General features: G+C 43.1%; 1 protein-coding gene across 1 annotated transcript in view; it reads left to right on the top strand.

Annotated features, from left to right (window-relative positions):
* Positions 1-442: 442 nt before the first annotated feature.
* Positions 443-19,630, top strand: part of ATG7 (autophagy related 7) — a 145,839-nt gene continuing 126,651 nt past the window's right edge. Inside the window, exons 1-8 of the mRNA XM_066613855.1 lie at positions 443-731; positions 3,225-3,279; positions 5,034-5,151; positions 7,760-7,837; positions 9,581-9,697; positions 15,044-15,193; positions 17,002-17,090; positions 19,231-19,352. Of these exons, the coding sequence (XP_066469952.1) occupies positions 569-731; positions 3,225-3,279; positions 5,034-5,151; positions 7,760-7,837; positions 9,581-9,697; positions 15,044-15,193; positions 17,002-17,090; positions 19,231-19,352 (892 nt within the window). The 5' untranslated portion in view covers positions 443-568. The remainder of the gene's footprint in view (positions 732-3,224; positions 3,280-5,033; positions 5,152-7,759; positions 7,838-9,580; positions 9,698-15,043; positions 15,194-17,001; positions 17,091-19,230; positions 19,353-19,630) is intronic.

Raw genomic sequence — 19,630 nt, forward strand, 5'->3', positions numbered from 1 at the left:
GAGTGCTCTGAAAGCACCACCGCCTTGTGAGGCGCTCAGGCACCCACAAACCACGCGAGGAGGGATGGAGCACAGAGAGCAGAGCGCGTGGGTTGCGGCTGTTCGAGCGCCTCACAGGGCAGCGGAAGGACTCTACAGGGGAGGCTCTGCCTCACCTGCCTCCCCACCCACCGCACGTCTTTGCAGTGCACTGAAATGGGGGAGTGCCGAGAAGAGACAGGAAGGCGGTTGCCAGGAGAGACCGCCTGCTTCTTGGGCAGGCGAATCTGCACAACCTCGGAAGTGAGGGCCACACCTAACGTCCTTCTGTGCCTACCTCTACAACGCTCACCTAGCCTATGAACGACGACCAATAGAGGTAGAGAAAGACCAGACTTCCTTGCGTCAACACTGAGAGTCATCAGCGTGTGCCTGAGCATGCGCACGAAGATAGCGGCGCCCTGCGGCCGCTTCCGGCGCCTCGAGTGCACGGAGAATGACAGTTCTGGGGAAGCCGGTCTCGGGAGCGGAGCGTCGGGGCTCGACCAGCCAGTGGCTCCAGCTTGCCCCCAGCGAGCCCAACTGAGAAATGGCCAGCGAGGGGCCGGCCGAGGGGGCGCTGCCCAGGCTGCAGTTCGTGCCCTTCAGCAGCGCCTTGGACGCGGGCTTCTGGCACGAGCTCACGCAGAGGAAGCTCAACGAGTACAAGCTGGACGAGTCCCCCAAGGCCATCAGGGGCTACTATTACAATGGTAGGGGAGCGGCCCGCCTCAGCTGCTCATCGCAGGCGCCTGTGTCTGTCTGCTGAGGACCAGTTCACACCACCTCGTGTCAGGCAGGAACGTGTAGGGAGGCAGAGCCTCCCCACTGGAGTCCTTCGGAAAGCGCTGCCGCCGTGGGAGGCACCCAAGCAGAGCGCGTGGGTTGTGGGCGGCACTTTTTGAAGGACTCCAGCGAGGAGGCTCTGCCTCACCTGCCACCCCACCCCCACACGTCCCTGGTGTAAATATAGTGATTACACAGGTCTTCTTGGAAGGAAGCCTTAGTGAGCTTAAAGGACACATACTCCACTACAGTGCAGTCTTTCTCAACCTCTCGGTGCCATCAGTGGTACTTGCAGGGTGCTGTCGGTGGTGCTTGAGGTATACCTGGACCAAGAACATGACACAACAGATGGTGCTAAGAGGTGCCAAAGCATGCTTCCCCACACCCACAAAATCCTTCCCACCCACCCTGAGCCTCTTACTGCTATTTATTGCATGATGGCTGACCTCCCAACACAGAATTATTATTAATATTAATATTAATATACCGCTTTTCAACAGAAATTCACAAAGCGGTTTACAGAGAAAAATCAAATAACTAATGGCTCCCTGTTCCAATAGGGCTCACAATCTAAAAAGATGCAAAAGAACACCAGCAGGTAGCCACTAGAAAAGACACTGCTGGGGTGAGGAGGGCCAGTTATTCTCCCCCTGCTTAAAAAAAGAGGAGCACCCACTTGAAAAAGTGCCTCTTACTCAGTTAGCAGAGGTTTAATCATTTTAATCATTTTTAAAGCATTTTTATAAAGTGTAATCAGTGTCATATAGGTGATATGACTGTTTTATGCCTGTAGTTGTCAGCAGACATAGTCACAGAAATAAAACAGACATAAACACATCACACACAATCCAAAGAGCACAACTACATACTCAACTACTTAATTAAACTTACAGGAGCCATTTAAGATTTGCATGCTACTTGTATGAACAACTACAATGAACCTAATGCTGCAGAAGTAACTGGCAATGGTGTCCTTGCCAGTCACTTCAGGTGGTACTTCAAATAGGTGGACAGTGTGAAGTGCTACAGCACAGATGTTGAGAGACACTGGAGTAGTGGTTAAGAGACTTAACTATGAATTAGGAAGTACTTCTTTTGAATTTTTCTACTCTTCTGAACTTGACCAGAGGCCGTCTCAGCCCCCCCCCCCATCTGCCCCATCACAATATAATAGTAGTCATTTCACAGGGCTGTAAGATGACAACAAGGTAGCATATTTGAGGTGCTTGAATCACTTGAAGGTGCTATGTCAGGGTTAAATGTTATGTATTTCCTGTAGAACTGAACTTTGAGTGGAACTTCTGAGTAAGGGTTAGGGTTGCGTCAAGCTGCAAGTCTGGGTTTTTGGGAACAGCCAATGTTCAGAGGCCTTGTTAGTGTTGATCACATTGAACAATTGTACCTGTACCTCTGTTGCTTCAGTGAGTGACAAGGTCTGAATTTACTTAATCCTGTTTCATCCCACCTTCACTGTTATTTAACTAGGTTAGAAGTTAAAGGAAAGAATATGGAGAAGCAGTAGTGAGGTTTCTGTTTAATCTGTAGGAACGTTCAAGTGAAAAAGCCCTAATAACACATCCCCTGATCAGCGCTGTGGAAGAGTGGTCCTTAGAGCTTATGCTGAAAATAAATTGGCTAGTCTTTAAAGTGCTATAAGACTCCTTGTTGCTTTCTCTCACTTACTGCCTTTTCTTTTTGTATAAGCAAGAGTTTGGTTTACTTCAGATTTTAAGAGCTAGCACAGGTTGGTAATAAACTTTCCCTCTGCCTTTTGTGGGGGAGGCTTCAATTCTTTATTGTTTACTGCTCATCTGGAATCTTCAGTAGCTGCTGTTTCCCCGCACCTGGCAGTTGCTCTTCTCAACCCTCCTCCCTGAAGTCAACAAGAATCACTCCCACATGTATTGTTTAGGCTAGTGATCTTCAACCTTTTTCATCTTGTGGCACTGACAAAGTACTAAAATTGCCAAGGCAACAGTTTTTTGGCAAGACGCACCATGCTGTTGATGGGGGGCTCACATTCCCAATGACCCTTCTAATAAATGACCCTCCCCCAAACTCCCATGGCACACCTGCAGACCATTCATGACACAGCAGTAGTTGAATATGTCTGATCTAGGCTGTCTGCCTTTCCTTGTACATGGCATAGGCAGACAAGGGAAATATGTCTTTTTTAAAGTACTATCCTTTCTACAGTGCTAAGCACTGTGGGATGGGGAATCAGTTATGAAAGCAGTATGCGGTAGAAAGCAGAGATGGATATCTGAATTGCTTAGTTACTAAGCAATAGCATGACAAGGTATGTCAAAGACTGTTTTAGACTAACTGGCTTTCTTGGTGGGGGGAAAGAATCATCCAGATATGCCCTTTTTCATATAGCTACTACTGTTTCTCAAAATTATTTTTTGTGTTTTGTCCAGGAGACCCTGCTGGAATGCCTGCTCGTTTAACATTGGAATTTAGTGCTTTTGAAGTGTAAGTAATTTAAGTGATTTCTACCTTTTAGTTTTCATCTTCTTAAACCTAAGAGAATCGGAACCAGCTGTGCATGCAGCCACAACTTGAGCTGTGATATGGAGGTTACATGTGATGTTCTCTTTGGTATGAAAGGACTCCTTGCCCTTTAACTGTGGCAGTGAGAGACATCCAGGTATAGCCCCAGTAGTGTGGCTAAACACAATAAATGTGCTATGTTGACTGTGCATGAATATCTGGAATCATGGTATAGATGGGGTCACTGAAAATCTTGCTCAGTTTCACTGGCCCTGAACGTACAGGTCAATGGCAACTTTACATAACAACATTACAGCCACGGAGAGAAAATCAGTGTGACAGGTTCTGAAATCATGAGGCACTTCCTTGGCATAGTCTATACTGTGGCTGCTTCTTATGCAGTGCAGTCCTGTGATTGTTTTCTCAGCAGTAACTCCTGTTGAAGTCAGTGATGCCTGCTCCCAGGTAAACATGCATCATATGGTGACTGAACTTTGGTTGAAAGCCATTTCTGTCCAACATTGCGTATACGCAACAGGGACCACCTGTGGGCCAGGCAAAAATGGGTTGATAAAAAATGGATGGGAGCAAACCGATGTCACAAGGTTGGGATAACTCATGTCTAATGTGCTTCAGTGCAGTGGACGTTAGCAGATACAGTCAGGCATAAAGTACCGAGATAAGGCAAGAGGTGTGGTGTGATAGTTGAACTACTGTACTGCCTGAAGAGCTAAGCAGGGACTCAGTCTGGGTTAGAGACAGAATGCTAGGCTGACAAGCTGCTGTTACCCGTTGTGGCAGAAGAGTTGCTGCTGAATTGATGAGCCGCCTCAGTGAGAGAGCAGGGGAGAGTGTGTAAAGGTAGACTGGCAAAGAACAGAGAACAGCTTTGAGGACCTGTCTGGACTTGATATATGCCTCTGAAGCTTGATGGCATACAGCCAGAAGAGATAACCACACTTTGAAGGCAACATCTGGTGACTGAGGGTTCTGGGAATCTTTCCCCAGAACATATTGTAAAAACCTCCTTGACAAAGGGTGGTTTAGTTTAGCCTACCTGTGTAAACCACCTTGAATGCTGTGCAAAAATAAAGGCAGTATATAAATACCTGTGTACGTATGTGTAAGGTTCAGCAGTAGCACAGGGATAATATAATGCCACAAATATAGAAGCTTAGACATACTATAATCTGACCTCTTGTAGGTGTGTTTTTAATAAAAGATGGACAGCCTTGAGCATTGCCTTCCAAAAGTGGAAGATGCTGTTTTTAGAGTTTTCTTTCCAACTGGGCAAAGAAGACACACATCTGTTTGTGAAAATGGACTGATGCCCATTAGTCATGCTCTTAGTCATGTTTTGGCATCTTGGTTGGTGGTAGTACTGTAAAACTGAAGGAAAAAATAATGCTTGGAGATGTAGTGTTGTGTTTTTTTCTGGTTGGGTTGTGACCTTGTTGCCTCAGCAAACTTCCTGTCTCTTGTCTCTCTTGTAACTTTGCCATTACCCATTCCTTTGCTCTCTACAGCAAAGGAATTCCAGATATGCTTAAAAAGGATTGGTTTGAAACAATGTGTCATACAAAACATATGCACCAATTTGTATAATTGGGTGAAATGATTTCATAACTTATTTTCAGATTTGCTGGGGAAAATTGTTCAGATTACTAATGGCTCTGGTTTGTTGTCAGTGTTGCAACAGTCATCAGCCTCTGGTTCTGTGTTTGTATCTTCTGCAGGAATGCCCCAACTCCTGCTCACTGCTGCCCTGCTATGGGAACATTGCATAACACCAATACGTTGGAATCATTCAAATCTTGTGACAAGAAGCTGCTTCTTGAGCAAGCAGCAAATGAGGTAAGATTGAAATATGAAATCTGTACCAGGAATTCAGAACCGGAAACTGAAACAATTAGATTGTGATAGTTGAAAGCCTAAGGGTGCAGGTCTATACATATCCCAGAGAAAGTTGCATTAAACTCGATGGGGCTTATAAGTAGAAATGCATTGATCACAGTGTAACTTTATGTGTAATTTTGGCCCATGGTTAGCCTTTGATTTTTTTTGTGGGGGGGGGGGAACTTTATTCATCTCTGAGGTGTTCTTATTGCCCCAATAGGTTTTTTCCCTACAAAATGGAGGTAAATGTACAGCAAGCAAGCAAATTGTATAGTTTAGCTAGGAGCTTGACCCTGAAAAGGCCTTGTTTGGAAAATAAATGTAGAATAAAACTTCTGGCACAAACTAGGCACACACCCACATATGAAAAAGTATTCCTTTAGACCTGCGGTTTTCAAACTCTCTGGGAGTTTGAAAGCTGCAGTAATTGCTTGCAGGGGAGGGGAGGAAGGCAGTGGGGGCAGGGGAAGGCAGCAATGCGATCCCCAGGATCGCGTCGCTCAGGGGGCTGCAGGGACTGGGATGTACTCACCAGTCCCTGCAGCAGTGTCCTGGGAGTGCGGGGAACCCTATGTGAGCATCTGCAGGGCTCCCCAGCATGCAGAAAGTGAAAGTGGAGCAATCGCGCTCCACTTCCACAAAACCAGAAGTGGAGCGCAATTGCTCCACTTTCACTTTCTGCATGCTGGGGAGCCCTGCAGACGCTCACACAGGACTCCTCGCACCCTCAGGACGCTGCTGCAGGGACTGGTGAGTACATCCCAGTCCCTGCAGCCCCCCTGAGCGATGCAATCCTGGGGATCACAACACTGCCTTCCCCCTGCCCCCACTGCTAATGCCTTCCCCACTGCCCCACGACACTGCCTTACCCTGCTAATTGGGTAAGAGGCACTTTTTCAAGTGGTTGCTCCTCTTTTTAGCAGGGGGAGAGTAACTGGCCCACCTCACCCCAGCAGTGTCTTTTCTAGTGGCTGTCTGCTGGTGTTCTTTTTGCATCTTTTTAGATTGTGAGCCCTTTTGGGACAGGGTGCCATTAGTTATTTGATTTTTCTCTGTAAACCGCTTTGTGAACTTTTAGTTGAAAAGCGGTATATAAATACTGTTAATTAATAAATAATTAATATGTTAATTTGGAAGTAAGGTAAGACCTTCTTAATTCATACCATCTCCTAGGGAAAGTCTTCCCTGCTGAGAAATTGACCCGATAGGAATACACAGAGCAAGCTTACTAGAGCTAGAACTGGTAAGGCATTGTTTTTCCTCTCTGGAGAGGCACTCTGCCTCCTTGAAAATCATGTTTTATCTTTTTGTAAGTCTAGCTGCTGCTTCCTGACCTCTGAAGACATGAATCTGAGCTGTGAAAAGTTCTGATAGCACTGATTAGATGTTTGCAAAACTTCAGAGCTCTTCTGAGGCTTAGAAATGCAGGCTGTCTCTTGTGGTTAATCATTGCTGGCAGGAAATTAACACTCCTCAAGGTCACTACAGGTGCAAAAAAGCAAAACAAAGCAGCATTTGAGATAAACAGACGGTTTTTTCTCCCCGGAATGCAAGTTTTTCAGTTTTGTTAGGGCTAAAATTCTACTCCTAGCATATTTTATTCACAAAAAATAAACAGTGCGTATTTGACTAAATTTTGGATATGCTATAGAAGAATGAGTTTGACAATGTCCTCAAAGTTGTAGAACCACTAATTTGCATGTTTTTACATGAGAGATTTCTCTGGGTATTTTGAAGGTTTTGAAAGAATAGACACAGTAAACAAGTAATAAAGTGAGAAGGCTGAGGTGAGAAACCTCAAAATAATTATTTTGGATTTATTTTGCTTGTTTCCTGTGTTTCATCAACTGTGTTGCCTAAAGGTCACAAAATATTTGAGGACCCAATTCTATCCAGTTTTCCAGTGCTGGTGCAGTTGTGCCAGTGGGGTGTGTGCTGCATCCTGTGTGGGAGGGGCGGTCACTGGGGCCTTCTCAAGGTGTGGGAACATTTGTTCCCTTACCATGGGGCTGCATTGTGGCTATACCAGAGCTGGAAAGTTGAATAGGATTGGGCCCTGAATTATCCTAGGTTAATGCATATTTATCAACTTTATTTTGTTCTGGGTAGTTTAATGCTGTCTTTTGGCCACTGAAGAGACCCCCAAGGATGGTTCAAAGGAGCAAAAGTCTATGAAGTCAACGAAAAAGCATGAAAATCCTGTCTTCCTCCCCTCACAGGGCAGTTGGTATTTCTGTGGACTTTGCCCCTCCCCTCACAAAGTCCATCCATAGAGAATCCAGCAATGTTAATGATTATTAATGTATTCCTATGTGCTAGAGGCCATGCCTTATAGAAAGAAGCAAGTACTATAAAATCTATTCTTCAAGAAAGGCCTTGTAGTGAAGCTTTTCATTGATTTAATTGATGCAAAATATATGCCTTTACTATGTGCATAAGCTAGTTTAACTGACTAGGTTTTTCTGGAGTAACCTTGACATCTAGAGATTGACTATTTTAATTTTGTGGATACCAGGATAAGAGTTGCTAGTACCTGACTTGATGTTGCATATTTTTTCACTTTTAGATATGGAATGCAATAAAATCAGGGGATGCCATTGAAAATCCTGTTTTGTTGAATAGATTTCTTCTATTAACGTTTGCAGTAAGTAAATATTTAAAACTAAAAAAGAATTTTAAATACAGTATTTCACAACAACAAATTCTATGCCATGCTTAGTTACTGTGAATAGCTCATAGATGATGACACTGATCCAGCTTCTCAAATTGCAGGTTGACTCTGGCCTCATCCGTGTTGCTTGGTTATACTTAGTTATTTCCTCAATGCCTTCAGGTAGAATTGTGACCCACCAAACAACACACTTTTGTAGACAAATGTTTTGTCTCATTAAAAATGATGTAAAATTTTAAGTAATGAGTAAGCTATAACTTGTCTAGAGCTCTAGGATTATAGTGGATTAAAAGTTGAAGTAAATCAAAATGGGGACATTGTTTGGATAAAATTACGAGGATCACACCCATATTTCTTCCTCAGAATTAATATTTTAAGAGTCCCTGAAATTGCTATGGAAACTTCCCCAATTTTTTAAAATAACTGTTTTGGATTTTGGATATAAAAGCATTTTAAGGGAAAAATTAAAATGGATATGTATTGTAATCCCCCCCCCATAAAGAAATGCTCAGAAAAATTGTGACATGCATATATGCCTTCTGTATTGTGGGGGAGGGGGAATACGGAATGAGAAATTCTCAGGAGTCCTCTAATCTTCCTTATGTGTTAGACTGGTGTAAGTGTGACCAATCACTGACAGACGGGAATGAGACTGCACTAGAGTTGTCTCCCCTTTTAAAAATCTCATCTTTTTACTTTTACTCATGTAGGGTTGCTGCAGCCTCCCTGATCCTTGAAATGTTGAGACATAATTGCGAGCAAAGCACTTCCTCTTTGTGATGCAATGAGAAAATGCTTTGCACATGATTATGTGTCAGCGTTCCAAGCACCGGGGAGCCCTGTGGAAGGCCGTGCAGGGCTCCCCACGCCTCCTGGAGGCCGCAGCAGCCCTACATGAGTAAAAGTAGAAAGCGCCCCCTTAGTGACGCGATCCTAGGGATCGCCTCGCTGCCCTGGCCCCTACTTAGTGAGTTAATTCCCTAAAAGTCTGAGAACCACTGGCTTAGAGGAATCCTCCTTAGTCAACCAGCTCTGAGTCCTTATACATTTCCTATCATAAACTAGGTCCTTAATGGAACTTCCATCCCTGAGATAACATGGGAACACGTGTTCCTGTCTCTATAGTATCACATTGTTGCTCGTTGTCTTGCTGCCTTGTCATTTGGGCTTGCCACTGGGGCAAAGGGCTTACTCTCCCGTCTATATTGTCCTGCCTTGGTATGTAATCACCACCAGCCCCCACTTCCTAGAACCTACCCTCCCACTATGTCTGCTGCCATGTCATTGTTCAGAATGCATGCTTATTTCTGGATTGCCCACAAGGTCTCTGGTACTGTGCAGAAGTGGTGAAATAGTAAGCCAGAACATGCACACATGCACACACAAGACATAGCAACTCAGGCTAGGACTCAAGTAATTTCTAGTCTCAGCTGTTTTTTAGAATCACTGGCCCTGAGTCGAGTTGGAGTCAGCGACATCTGTGGCTTGAGTAAAAGTGAGTCGTAAAACAGAGTGTTTTCACAAGAGTTGTTTCAGATGAAGTGCCCATCCCTGGTGCCTAGATATGTGAAACTGTATAGTGATAGCACCACATTGTGTATTGTTAAAACTAGCCATTTATGAATATTTAAATAATTGTACCTAATAGCAGTTCCAAGCTGTTACTTTTTATAGTGATTCTCATAGTTTTCTAATCTATACAATTCTTTGCCTTAGGATTTAAAGAGGTATCGATTCTATTATTGGTTTTGTTACCCTGCACTTTGTCTTCTGGAAGGTATCCCTTTGGTTCAACAGCCTGTGTGCCTCAGTGCAAAGTTTTCTCCCACTCAGGTATAGTGATTAACTGATAACGTTTAACTTATAATGTTAAGTGCTTTTTGCTTTCATTAGTTGTAAAATACAGTGTTTTATTATTTAGTGTTATGGCACCATACACATACGGCTTCACAGAGTTTTCCAAGCAAAAGAGTAGGGAGCTTATAATCTAAACTTGGTGTACCTTCATATTTGAAAACATTACACTGTGTAACACAAAATTTGTTTATGTTGAATTTTTAATTTTCTTACACAATTCAGAGGTGCTGATTCATATGATAATCTTAGTTCTTTTTGTATCAAAACTTTTTTAGTTATCTTAAATTTTGTGTTTGTATTCTGTTGCTTAATACATTGTAATGCACATTGTATTATACAACTGCATAGATTTTGGAGTAGCATTACTATTGATGATGTGCTAACAATAGCAGCACTTTTTAAATCCTCGCACCAAAATTAACATATATCAAAATATTCAGATAAGAACATAAGAACATAAGAACAACCCCACTGGATCAGGCCATAGGCCCATCTAGTCCAGCTTCCTGTATCTCACAGCGGCCCACCAAATGCCCCAGGGAGCACACCAGGTAACAAGAGACCACATTCTGGTGCCCTCCCTTGCATCTGGCATTCTGACATAGCCCATTTCTAAAATCAGGAGGTTGCGCATACACATCATGGCTTGTACCCCGTAATGGATTTTTCCTCCAGAAACTTGTCCAATCCCCTTTTAAAGGCGTCTAGGCTAGACGCCATCACCACATCCTGTGACAAGGAGTTCCACAGACCGACCACACGCTGAGTAAAGAAATATTTTCTTTTGTCTGTCCTAACCCGCCCAACACTCAATTTTAGTGGTGGCCCCTGGTTCTGGTATTATGTGAGAGTGTAAAGAGCATCTCCCTATCCACTCTGTCCATTCCCTGCATAATTTTGTATGTCTCAATCATGTCCCCCCTCAGGCGTCTCTTTTCTAGGCTGAAGAGGCCCAAACGCCGTAGCCTTTCCTCATAAGGAAGGTGCCCCAGCCCCGTAATCATCATAGTCGCTCTTTTTTGCACCTTTTCCATTTCCACTATGTCTTTTTTGAGATGCGGCGACCAGAACTGGACACAATACTCCAGGTGTGGCCTTACCATCAATTTGTACAACGGCATTATAATACTATCCGTTTTGTTCTCAATACCCTTCCTAATGATCCCAAGCATAGAATTGGCCTTCTTCACTGCCGCCGCACATTGGGTCGACACTTTCATCGACCTGTCCACCACCACCCCAAGATCTCTCTCCTGATCTGTCACAGACAGCTCAGAACCCATCAGCCTATATGTGAAGTTTTGATTTTTTGCCCCAATGTGCATGACTTTACACTTACTGACATTGAAGCGCATCTGCCATTTTGCTGCCCATTCTGCCAGTCTGGAGAGATCCTTCTGGAGCTCCTCACAATCACTTCTGGTCTTTACCACTCGGAAAAGTTTGGTGTCGTCTGCAAACTTAGCCACCTCACTGCTCAACCCTGTCTCCAGGTCATTTATGAAGAGGTTGAAAAGCCCCGGTCCCAGGACAGATCCTTGGGGCACACCACTTTTCACCTCTCTCCATTGTGAAAATTGCCCATTGACACCCACTCTCTGCTTCCTGGCCTCCAACCAGTTCTCAATCCATGAGAGGACCTGTCCTCTAATTCCCTGACTGTGGAATAAACATGAAATTGTTCAAATTTTACAGGTTGTGTCTCATTATCCACTGGGGTTCTGTTCTGGAACCCCCAGTGGATTAAAAAAAATCAGTGGATACCGAATCAATGGAAAAATAACTTTAAAGACCCACTTCCAGGTTCTTGTTCCTCCACTGTTGCCCCAGAATGCATTGGTATAGATGCTAAACTGTATTCGGCCACTAGACAGGGTCAATAATGGAATCTACTGGAATGAAATTATATTAACAGTGTGAAGGTAGGAAATTGGATTTTGCTGCTTTTCTCCTTGTTACAAGGCATTTGAAGGTGAACCTTGGTATCAGTGGTGATTCAGCTCAACGGACACCAAATCAGTGGATTTTGAGGTCCCACCTGTACTTATTATTTTTCACATTTTTATAGTGCCCTTTCTTCAAGGAGGTCAGGGTAGTGTACATAGTTCCTCTTCTCTTTTTGTCCTCACAACAACCCTTCGTGGTAGGTGAGGCTGAGAAATGGTGACTGGCCCAAGGTCACCCAGGAAGCTTCATGGCTGAGTGGGGATTTGAACCTGAAATATTACACAGTGTTAACTTTAATCACTGATGGAGCAAGCTAATTTTCAAAGAGTTCCCATGTATGCAAATGTTCTCTCCTCCACCATGCTCCTGTTAGGCATCTCTGTGTGTGCATTCTGTGTGTGTGAAGTGCTCCTGATGTTTAATAAAACTGAGTATAATATCACACTGAACCAGAGTGCTTGATTAAACTGACTGTTTTTATATCCCTTTATTTCACCTTGATAAATGTGGAATTTTCAAATAGCAGTTGTGGTAACTGAATAGATGTAACAGTGATCATTAGGGAACTGTCATTTTGGACTGACTTGTAGTTCAATTTTATTGGATATTAAATGTTCAAAATGTTAAGTATTTTCATTATCTGTTAAAATAAAATTCTTACCCTTTCAGGCTAGTAAATCTAAATAAGGATCTAGTTAACCTTGAGAAACCTGCTCTTCAACCGTGTAACAGTTCTTCAGGGCATAGCACTCACTGTGTGTTAGTGTTAATGAACGCTTCAGATGGCCCATGATTTCAGTTGACAACTCAAGGTCTTGCGCAAACAAGACCTTATAGGTATTTGGGACATGGGAAAATGAGGCAGCTGATGATGATCTTGTTTTCTATATTTATGTCTTTTTGCCAAGGCATTCAAAGCACTTTACAATTAAAAAGTATTAAAACAATAATAAAAAGTTCCAAAAGATAAAACAAAGTTGTCTCAGGCCATTGATGATCTCTTGTGCCCTCAAAATCATGCTCAAGAAGCACAATAACTTTAGCCCAGTCTAGTAAATAATTTGTTATTTAAAAAAATCCTTTTTTGTAATAAATTATTAATGGTATGAGCTGCATGGCCTGGCCTCCTCTCTTCTTGTATTCTGAGTTGAAGCTATAATGTTGAAAAAGATTAGTATTGTATATATTTATCTTGCCCTTCCTCCAAGTGGCTCACAGCAACACACATACATAGTTGTCTCCCTGCATGGAATGTATTCTTCTCACAACTCTCTTAGCTTAGGTTGACAGATTATGACTGACCCAAAGTTATCCATCCAGCTTTACAGCAAAGTGAGGAATAAATGTGCATGTGAGAGCTTCTCATGCACAGAACAGCTTATGCAGCGGTTCTCAAACTGTGGGTCCAGAACTCACCTGTGGTTGTAACCCAATTTTTGGTGGTTCATGAAACTGACAGGGCTATATACACCAAGGGTTAAATAAGCTGCTACTTGGGTTGGGGCACTGCTGCCTAATCACCATTATAGCCACACCCCTTGGCATTTTTAAATGAGGCAGCAGTCTCTAGGGCAGTGGTTTTCAGGCTGGGCCAGAGGAGGCAGGCAGGCAGGCGAAGCAGCTGCTTTGACCCTCACATGGCAGCATCGAAAAAGGAGCAGCTACAGCTGCTTTGCATCTCCTGCTGTGAGCAAGAGGAAGGCTGCAACCCAATCCTTCTTTACCATTGACTATTATGGGACTTACTCTGAGTAGACATGCCTAGGATTGGGTATCAAGTCGCTTGTCTGCCCTACCTGCTGATTGGGCAACCAGAAAAGCCTGGAAGAGGTCTGGGCGGAGTAAGAAGGAAGAAGCCCGGGCAGGCAAGCAGGTAGGAAGCAAGTGAGCCTGCTGAGGTCACCAGCCTAAGAATGGGCTGGCTGAGGGTCCACGAAAGTCCCTGTTCCTTGCCACAGTTGCCTGCAGCTCCCCAAAGCAACCCTCCCTGCCTTGCCTTTGCCTTTCAGAGGAGGGGCATTGGGCCACTATCCTATCCACACTTTCCTGGGAGTAAGCCCCATTGACTATAATGGGACTTACTTCTGAGTAGACATGCCTAGGATTGGGCAAAGTGTCTACTAGTCATATTTTTTTCTGAAATACAGGAGCAGGCAATGGGGGGGGGGGATGTGAGGCAAGTGATTCTGGACCTTTGGAAGGTGTGGACCAGTGAGGGGAGGGATAGTAGGAGAGGTGCTAAGGGCAATTATGAGATGAGGGGGGGAATGTCCCTGTGGGAGGGGGTGGGTGGGGGAGAGGAGGAGAGAGAACTGCCAATTGCCTGCTCATGTATTTAAGAAAAAAGAGTGCAACCAATAGCCCAATCCTAGGTGTGTCTACTCAGAAGTAAGTCCTACAGGCACATTCCCCCCAAGTGTTTGGCTGCAATCCTAACCACACTTTCCTGAGAGTAAGCCCCATTGAACAAAATAGGACTTACTTCTGAGTAGACCTGGTTAGGCTTGTGCCCTTTGTCATGTAATGATTGTATTAATTATATTAATTAAAAATTAATTGTAATATAGTAATTTAATGTAAGTGAAAAACTGGGAGTGTGCCTTGACAATTTTAGTGCCTTAACTGTGTGCCATGAGCTGAAAAAAGTTGAAAATGGCTGCTCTAGGGCCTCTAAAAAGTTTGAGAACCACTGGCTTATTGTATTCTGTGCCTTCCTTCCTGTATTTCAATATTGCAGCATACTTTTGAAACTTTCTAAGGCTGTAGTTATATCTGAGCATAATTTCTCAAAAATGAAATTTGCTGAAACCAATGGAATTTCCTTCTCAATAAACACTACTAGGATGTGGCTTGGAGTTCAGTGCTTAGGGAAAAATCAAAACAAAAAACCCTGCTGTGCATTCAGATCTTCCCCGTACCCTTTTCTGTTCTCAGGTTTTTTTGTTTTTCTTTAAGAACAAAGTTTTGGAATCAATGGAACTTGTTCATATGTGCTTTGTGAGCAGGTTTGGAAGCTCAGTGTAGTAATTTATTATTTCCAGGCAGTGACCAGTCTTAGGTCTGCTTAATTTCAGCAGTGTGACTGTGTAACATGTACTCACACTGTGCTGTATCATCAGTAACTTCAGTCATGAATAAATGAAGTCAGTTAGTACTTATCACTGTAATTAGTTATAAAATAAAACAAACAAGATTTAATTATAGAGAATTATATACTAGCTGCTTATGATCATAATGGAACTTATCAAGTACACAAAATTGCAGTGGTTGTCTTATAGAGTTGCACTGATATTCATTTAACGATTATGTACAAGTTGAAGCAACATTTCAGAATACATTATGAATTGGAATAAATTGGTTCTTTTTTCCTTTTAGATTCAAGCTCTCCAAAGTGCATATGATGAACTTTGTCAGGTCGAAGGTCTTACAGCTCTACCTTATTTTTTAATCAAGTATCATGATGATTCTGTTCAAGTGTCATTGCTTAAAAACTGGGGTGATTTATTTCCTGACCAAAAAGAGAAGGTAAGGAAGATTTTGAATGGTGGAAGCTGTGACTGAAATTATCCTAAGAATAACTAATATTCTAGGCCCTATTCATCTGTACTGATTTAATGTTACCCATAGAATTTTAAAAAATAGAACATTCAGGCTGGTTCTGCTTTTCATTGACTGGATCAGCAGTCTTCAAAGTAGAGACTGCTGCGTGCCAGTAAAGGCATCCCCAGTGTGAACAGAGCTTACCATTCTGCTTCCAGGCCTTCCTATCGCGCTGCAGATAGCTCCTGAGCTTCGTCAGGCGCATGTACTTGGAAATCCGCACATGCTGTTGGAGTGATATACCCCAGAAGTACAAAGGTGGTACTGGCTGGTGCAAAGGTTGGGGGTGATCTGAGGTTAGACAGGGAGACCCCTTGGGCAGAACAGTAAGCTTTGCTCCCTCGGGGGGGGGGGGGGAGAAGGATCACAGCATTCACTGGATCGAGCCTGCAGGCTGGACTTTGGTGCCCACTGGACTGGATGAAGAAGGAAGACAATCTCTCTTAGTTAGATGTTTGCAAAAGATATCAGGAAGCATTTGTCACCTCTTCTGAAATCAGTAGTTCATTGTTCAGAGCTAAATGTAAAACTTTTGGCTAAGTAGCTGTCCTGTCCCAATTTTCCCTATCCTGCCGACTATGCTAATTTGTCTTGCAGTCCTGCTGACTACATCAATTTGTTCCGTCCAAATATTCCAATTCCCTTTTAATGCCCACTTTTTGGCTAATTAACACCCTCCTTTTCCAAGAACAACTGTGGTGTGCAAAGAAATGAACAGAACTCCATATCCGTTGAGCAATTAACAAAATTTATTGCTATAAACACATACAATCCCTGCAAATCCTCTTGTCCAGAGGCTTTCCCTCACCAAAGCTCCACTTAACTCAGTGGGTTAAGGTCTGAAGCCTCCAGTCCAAGTCCAATCTAGTCTCCAAAGCATAGTCCAGTCTTCCCAATCCAGTCTTCTGCAGCAGAGTCCCTCCTCTCCAGCAGAGTGTCTCCTCCATCAGGGTCCTGGCAGTCCTCTCTTCTGTGTTCTCCAGCAGAGTCCTGGCAGTCCCCTTCTCCCATAGGCCTGGGTCAGGTTCCTTCTGGCTCAGGTGTGCCCTCTGGTCTGCTCTTTGTTCCTTCTGAAGCTACCTTTTATCCTGCAGCCTCTTGCAGTCCAAATGCAGCTCAGCTGTGAGCTACCTCCTTAGCTCATTCAAAGTCCCATCAAGGTCAAATGAAGCTCAGGTGTCTATCCAGGTCTCCATTGGCCTTGATTGATTACAGCTGTGGAGCCAGCCCTGCCCTTCCCAGAGCTGTCAAACAGCTGTCAAAACATGGAATCGCACATCATCCATCTGATGATCTTCTGATCTTCCATTACAGTAGTTAAACCAAAACAGTGAATCTTGACTTTGATTACGATGATTATTCATAATACCTATGAATAAGAAAGGACTTCGGCCTGTTATGTCCCAAAGGAGGCTCCAGCCTTCTCCTGCAAGCAGATCTTCCTTCTTCAATGCAGTGTAGCATTGCTGCCTTATATCAAATCTGTTCATTGGTCCACCACATTTAGTATCTTCTGCATTGACTAGCTCTGGGTTGCTAGAGTTTTGGGACACAGTCTCTTCTAAACCTATATAGATAGGATAAACCTTGAACTTTCTACATACAAGACCAGATTGTGGCTTCATGAATAATACTATGATGTACATGTAATAAATGCAAATAGCATTCAGTAAATGTGAACTCTTTATATCTTGCAGTGTGTTAATGGGAGGTTTTTTGTTTGTATCTTGCAGGTCACGCTTGGTGTTTATGACCCCTGTAATTTTGCCCAGTATCCAGGATGGCCACTGAGAAATTTATTGGTCCTGATAGCCCATAGATGGTATTATTATTTGATATATTGAATATCATTTTCTCAAATCCTGCAATGCTAACCACACTCACTAAGATCTTGCTTCTTAGTACAGTATTTTACTAAATTCTTGTACCTTAATACTTTGGATTTTACATATGTATCATTGGCTATATAACTCCTACTAATGAGCATAATGTCTTGTGGAATGTAAACAGTCTAAACCAGGGGTAAGCAAACACTCAAAGAGCCATTTGGACCAGTTTTCCGGAGAAAAGAAAACCTTGGGAGCCACAAAACCCTTTTGACATCTAAAATGAAGATAACACTGCATATATAGTTTTTTTTTACTTCTGAGTAGGTATGCATAGGATTCTGCTCAAAGGCTGCAATCCTATCCACACTTTCCTGGGAGTAAGACCCATTGAACACAATAGGACTTACTTCTGAAAAGACCTGCATAGGATTGTGCCCTTAATGAAGTAATGTTTTGTGCCACATTCCTGCCTTTTTTTAACCTGAGGAATTTCAGCTGTGGGAGCATTGCCTCTATGTGTCTGATAGTGTATTATACAATCATTGTGTAACAACACGTTGTATTGCAGTGAAAAGATCCCAGGCACAAAACTGCATTCCCAAACCCCAAGGATGAAAACCAACCCCATGGTGCAGTCCTGTGCTTGTGGGAAGTAAGGGCACAATCCCTGTGCCTGTCTACTCAGAAGTAAGTCCTATTATAGTCAATGGAACTTAGTGCAGCATGAGAGCCCAAGCCTATGCATGTCTACTCATTATAGAGTCCCATTATAGCCAAAGGGGCTTATTCGCAGGAAAGTGTGACTAGGAGTGCAGCCTTTGAGCACAATCCTATGCATGTCTACTCAGGAGTAAGTTGCATTATAGCCAATGGGGCTTACTCCGAGGAAAGAGTGGATAGCATTGCAGCCTAAGGTAAGATGAGTGATGAGCCTAAGGTAAGATGACCCAAGGCAACAGTGAGTGCCCCCTGAGGCTGCCTTGCTGGCGGGGGAGCTGCTGACTGAAGTGGGGGGGGCTAGAAAGGCGGCCTTTCCAAGGCATGGAAGAGGTCCTGCCAGAAGGGAGTCGAACAGGGCGCAGGCAGAGAGGAGCTTAAATGGCTTAAGAGGTAGGAGGCTCTCTTAAGCCTCTCCTTAAATGGCTTAAGGAGCTTAAATGGTTAAGCTGACTAGAGGAATTTTTTGAGGGTTTGGAATTTATTGTAGTTTAGACTACTTGGAATCTCATGAGAACAGCTCCACAGTGGTCTAAACTACAATTAAATGGTTTAAGGGGAGGAGAGCCATTTAAGCTCTGCTTAAGCTTAACCACTACCCAGTAAGATTCCTGGGGAGGAAACCCTTCCAAGGGTGGTTCATTATTGCTCATACTGGCCAACGTGCATTGGGCTTCACACATTTAGTCCTGGTACAGAGGCTTCCACTGAGCCCAGAGGCAAGACAGGCAGTTGCAGTCCTGCTCTTCCACCACACATAGGCTCTGAACACTTGGGCTCTCATGTACACTTGAACCTTGCCTTGATTTTTCTTATATGCAGTGTCTGCTGTTCCATTCTGCAGATTGCGGGACTATTTTTTTCCACATTCCCATGAATTTACATGTGAAATATTTATAGTTTTAGACTTAATACTACTTGTGGTTGAAACGAAGTTTGGTAACATTCTTAACAACTTAATTACAATTAACAACTATAATTTGGTTTGAGCTGGAGCCATCAAGGTTTTTCACAGTGCTATCAAGGCAAGGAGCTACTTCTTTACAGTCCAGTTTTGAGTAATAAACTCAAACCAAGTTTTAGTTAACCCAGTTTTGAGAGGTATCCCAAGGATTTCACTAATAAATTTTTCATTTACAAATCTTCCTATTGTTTCCATCTATTAAACAACTTAAATGGATTTATGTTCTTCTGCCATGTTGTTAGCAGTGCATGTTATTGTCACAAATTGCTTCTATGACTTTGATTAATTTTGCTGTTCCTTGTGTTAAGTGACGTTATTACTGATAAATAGGGCTGATATAAACAAATCTAATCTTGTGGGAAAATTGTTTTGGCACTGCTTCCTGTGACTTATTGGTTGTTAATTTTGGCATTCTAGTCACACTGTTGTCATTGAGTTGTTATCTACAACAGGGGCAGCCATCTCCATACAGTCGAAGTGCTCTGCTTCCGAGACAGGACCATGCAAGGAGCAAGAGACATTTCACACAGCACAGTGTTTGAAATCAAGCTTCCTCAGATGAAGCAGAGTTCAGGTAATCCTTCTGAGAGTTTAGTGGCGGAATATTTAAAGCACTGTAACAATATTACAATTTGTGGATTTTATTTTTCCTCCATTCTTGTAAAGGTGAAAGAAGTGCAGTGCTATTTTCTGTCTGTGTTATGAGGTACTAAATGGTAAAGGGTACACACACACACACACACACACACACACACACACACAGGTGTAGGGTAGAATAAAATTATTATCTTCATCTCCCAAGAACTGCTGTGCAAAGCTTTAGTGACTATTGTTTACACAGAATATTTTGAG

The sequence above is a fragment of the Tiliqua scincoides genome, chromosome 2 (assembly GCF_035046505.1).
Source record: "Tiliqua scincoides isolate rTilSci1 chromosome 2, rTilSci1.hap2, whole genome shotgun sequence".
Classification (NCBI taxonomy): Eukaryota; Metazoa; Chordata; class Lepidosauria; order Squamata; family Scincidae; genus Tiliqua; species Tiliqua scincoides.